Raw genomic sequence first — 4,470 nt, 5'->3', positions numbered from 1 at the left:
TTCGCTAGGAAATCTCAGCTCCGGGCTGCAGAAAGGCACCTGCACAAGCCGCTGGCCCTTTGCGCTCTAGTTTATGCTGCGACGGGCGAGGCGGCTCTTGGACCAGCGCTGAAAGAAACCTCTCCCTGCCTTTTGGCTCTCGCCCGTTCCTCGGTGCTGCTGATTTAGTAATTCTAAATACTATCCAAGGTTGCATTTTCCACCCAGAAGAAATATACTTTCATTCAGAAATATTCATTTCAGTGGAGCGCCTTCCAATTTCTGCTTAGGTTGGGGTAAGGGAAATAACACGCTTTAGCCCACAAGCCTAAAAATGTAAGATATCCTTTCAGAGAAGATAGGGTACAATTCCAAAGCTTCTATTCATCAATTTCAACTGGTCTTAGATCACATTTTTACCCATCAGCCCTAAATGCTATCACTTTAAAGCACTTCCCACCTCCCTACAGACCCCAGATAAAGTCTACCTTTAACTGCTGGACGGCACCCAGTAGGGAAAGGCTGCTTTACATTGAGATCCAACTGATTTCAACACAACATACCCGAAGGCTAAGCCTTTTCCCACTGGCCCCGTCTGCTAACCTAGAGGCACTTCAGGTCTATTGTACTCTATCACCATAAAAGCAAGGATAAACTATCAGCCATCGTGAAGATGTCAACTTTCGTTTTCCTATCTTTGTAGTCCTATCATTAGAAAGTGACTTTCGGATTGCAGCCTTCCTCTTTTCAGTTCACGAAAGGTGCAAGATTGTACTACTTGTCTGGGACAAATTGTGCACTTGGCTCTTAGTTGAAAGATAGTAGGATGTGAACTGGGCTATGCTACTCACCACAAAAGAACATGGAAATGGATTTGAGCCAAGGCTGTATACCTGAGGCTAAGGCAGCCTTGGAGCATAGAATAATAGTGTTAGAAGGGACCTCGGGGGTCTTCTAGGGCAATCCCTGCTCAAGCAGGAGATCCTATACCATTTCAGACAGATGATTGTCCAGTCTCTTTTTGAAAGCCTCCAGTGATAGAGCATGCACAACTTCTGATTCCATTGGTTGATTGCTCTCACCGTTAGGAAATTTCTCCTTGGTTCTATGTTGCTTCTCTCCTTGGTTAGTTTCCAAGCATTTTTTTTTTCTTGCCTTGCCTTTTGATGCTTTGGAAAATAGTTTGACCCCTTCGTTTTTGTAGGAGCCCCTAAAATCAGTGTGGAACACAGTGTGTAATCAGTGAAACAACCTGCCTCCAGAAGTTGTGAATGCTCCAACACGGGAAGTTTTTAAGAAGAGATTGGACAAACATTTATCCGAAATGATATAGGGTTTCCTGTCTGGGCAGGGGGTTGGACTAGAAGACCTCCAAGGTCCCTTCCAACTCTATTATTGTTGCTGTTGTTATAAATTTTGGAACAGTTTTATCATGTCACTCCCCAGTCCTTCTTTTCATTAGACTAGACATACTCAATTCCTGTAACCCAATTCGTCGTACGTTTTAGCATCTAGCCCCTAATCATTTTCGTTGCTCTTCTCTGCCCTCCTTGCAGAGTCTCAATATCTGGAACACTTTCCTATCTCTAGCGAAAAGTGCTGGGCACCACTTTCAAAGTTTGGGAGATTTCCTCAACGCAGTCAGCCAGCATCACCGTGCCCGGAGAGGCGGGGTCTTGTCTCTCTCTTTGTCCTTTCGGCCAGGCGTGAGCATCTTCAGAGAGGAGGGCGAGCAAGGCTTGGGCGGGGGAGCGAGCTGGGGGGGGGCGGAACTGAATCCGATTCCCAGGCCGGGGGCCAAAGCGAGCCAAAGCCGGTGCCTGCGAGGTCCCTGCGAGGAGCGAGCGCGCTGAGCCGAGAGCGACCTGCCTGGAAGGCTCCCTCCGGCTTCGCCTCGCCGCGGGCCTCCCTGGCCCCCACCTCGTCCGCCGAAGGAGCGGGCGAAGAAGGCGACCACTCGCACTCTGTCTCTTCCCTGCGCCCAGTCATGTGACGCGAGGGAAGCGGAGCGAGGCGGGGGGGCTCTCGGACTCCGAGCCAGCGCCGGCACAAAACTGAGCTGGGAAGCTCCGCCACGCCACAAGCCCAGCTGCCGCGCTGCCTCGCCAAGCCAACCCGCCGGCCGCTCCCGCCTTCAGCCCAACGGCACCGGCCACCGCCTGCTCCGGTTTCCGCGGCGTCCGCCGGGTCGGTCCGACTCTTTTTCCAAGGAACCGGTCGTGGCGTTGCTGCTTTTCCATTTCCAACCGGCGAGAGGGAAAACGCGGCACCTTTTTCTTGCCATCTCCGGGAATCTCCAAGTGGAGCCCGAAATCTCCGCCTCACAGCCAGGCGTCTGAGGTCGCTTTCGGCGGGCGGGAAAACAGTCAAGAAACTCGGAAGCGGCTTCCTGCGGGGGAATGGCGCTGGGTGTGGCTCCTCGCGGAGAGAAGGGTCGGGTGTGAGGGAAAGAAAACCGGGGGAAAGGCTGAAGTGGAGCCTGGCGGGCACTGAGGTTCGTCGGGAACTTGTGCTCGGTCAGAATCGAGGCGAAGATGGAGGGAACGGAGCGCCTGGAATCTCGCCCTTCTGGGCTGAAGCGCTTGGCGAGGGCTTGACTTCGAGGCGGGGCAAAGGGAGTTCAGAAAAAGGGCCTTTCCTTCCCTTTGGCGGGAGGCGCCTTCGGAATTAAGCGGCTTCGTTTCGACCTCAGGGCAAGAGGAGCGCGCTGGCCGCCCGGCTTGGCGGGGAAAAAACGACGTGAGGGGAAAAGCAGACGGCGAAGGGCGCCGCCAGTTTTTGCGCACGCGGACTGGGCAGGAGGCGAAGGCGGAAAGTGTCCGCCGACTCCCTTGGAAATGCCGGCTGAGTGTGCCGAGCGCTGATCGAGATGCGATAACCGATCGTCGTCCTGCTCCTCTCCTGAGGCGGTGAAAGGGATCCTTTCGGGTTCCAGAGCGCGGTCCTTCTAGGCTGGACAGCCGGAAGGGGTTAGGAATGTGCCATGCCTCGGCCGGGCAAGAGCTCGTACAGCGATCAGAAGCCTCCTTACTCTTACATCTCGCTGACGGCCATGGCCATTCAGCACTCGAGCGAGAAGATGCTCCCCCTCAGCGACATCTACAAGTTCATCATGGAGCGCTTCCCTTACTACCGCGAGCACACCCAGCGCTGGCAAAACTCGCTGCGCCACAACCTCTCCTTCAACGACTGCTTCATTAAGATCCCGCGGCGGCCCGACCAGCCCGGCAAAGGCAGCTTCTGGGCGCTGCACCCGGACTGCGGGGACATGTTCGAGAACGGCAGCTTCCTCAGGCGCAGAAAGCGCTTCAAAGTGCCGCGGCCGGAGCCCCACATGCCGGCAGCGGCAGGCAAAGCAGGGGGGATGCTGCACCCCCACCTGAGCCACTATTTCCACCCTCATCACCCGCCGCCGCCGCCGCCGCCGGCTCCCCTGCAACCTTCAGCAGCAACCAAAGGACATCCAGACTCGGCGGCGGCCGTGGCGGCGGCAGCCGTGGCCGTCGGAAGGTTGCCTCAGTTCCAACCTTACAGCCCGGCTCCTGGCTTCAAGCATCCCTTCGCCATCGAGAACCTCATTGGCCGAGACTACAAAGGAGTGATCCAGGGCGGTGGGTTGCCGCTGGCTTCCGTAATGCACCACCTGGGCTACCCAATAGCCGGTCAACAGATCAGCACCATGGTCAGCTCGGTGTGGCCCCACGTTGGCGTGATTGAGCCTGCGGGGGGTATTCCCCTTTCGCCAGGAGAATACGGACCTTTCGGGATGCCGGTCAAGACCATCTGCCACCCATCGACACAGACACTGCCTGCAATCCCTGTGCCAATCAAGCCCACCCCGTCCATTGCGCCATCCACTGCCATCTCTGCCCTGACGGTTAACCATGTCACACAGCAGCTCTCTCAGACAACGTCTCCCGGTGCCTCCTCTTCTCTTCTTGAACAGATTCCACCAAATTCCTCCAATGGCAAAATCTCCTTACATTCTGCCTTTTACATTCATAGAATGGAAGATGGAGAAGTATGACCCTTGACACGATCCCATCCACTAGGATGGGGCAAAGATTGGTCTGGGCCTGTTAAATGTCTTTGGAAAGAACATTTTGTATTATCATAATTACAATTATCATGTATTTTGTCTGTTGTAAAATCAAAGTGTTCAGAGCCAGGTTCAGGTAAGAATTTCTGTATTCAATGTTAGCTATCATAAACTCATAAATAGAAATAGTCCGGTTAATTTTGTGAAATACTTTGTTGTATTCAGCTAACATTTGAATTGCTACACAATGACACAAGCACACATGCACGTGCACACACAGACACCATACTCAAGCTTCAGTCCCCAAAGACTGAAACTTTATAAACAGTGGTGGTAAAGTTTGCCTCCCTGAATTTCTTGAAAATACGTTTTCCTTAACCAATGAATTGTTGCAATAGAAAAGAATCACCATTACATAAATGTTTAGTATTGGTAGAATTCCACCAATACTA

General features: G+C 53.4%; 1 protein-coding gene across 1 annotated transcript; it reads left to right on the top strand.

Moving 5' to 3' along the window:
* Positions 1-2,962: 2,962 nt before the first annotated feature.
* On the top strand, positions 2,963-4,006 carry FOXB2 (forkhead box B2; the record flags this gene model as incomplete). Its single annotated transcript, XM_081318872.1, has 1 exon — positions 2,963-4,006. The coding sequence occupies one exon, from the start codon at positions 2,963-2,965 to the stop codon at positions 4,004-4,006; it is 1,044 nt and encodes a 347-aa protein (XP_081174998.1).
* Between the last annotated feature and the right edge of the window lie 464 nt (positions 4,007-4,470).

The sequence above is a fragment of the Vipera berus genome (genome assembly GCF_964194415.1).
Source record: "Vipera berus genome assembly, chromosome: 2".
Taxonomy (NCBI): Eukaryota; Metazoa; Chordata; class Lepidosauria; order Squamata; family Viperidae; genus Vipera; species Vipera berus.
This window is presented reverse-complemented; position numbering and strand designations above follow the sequence as displayed.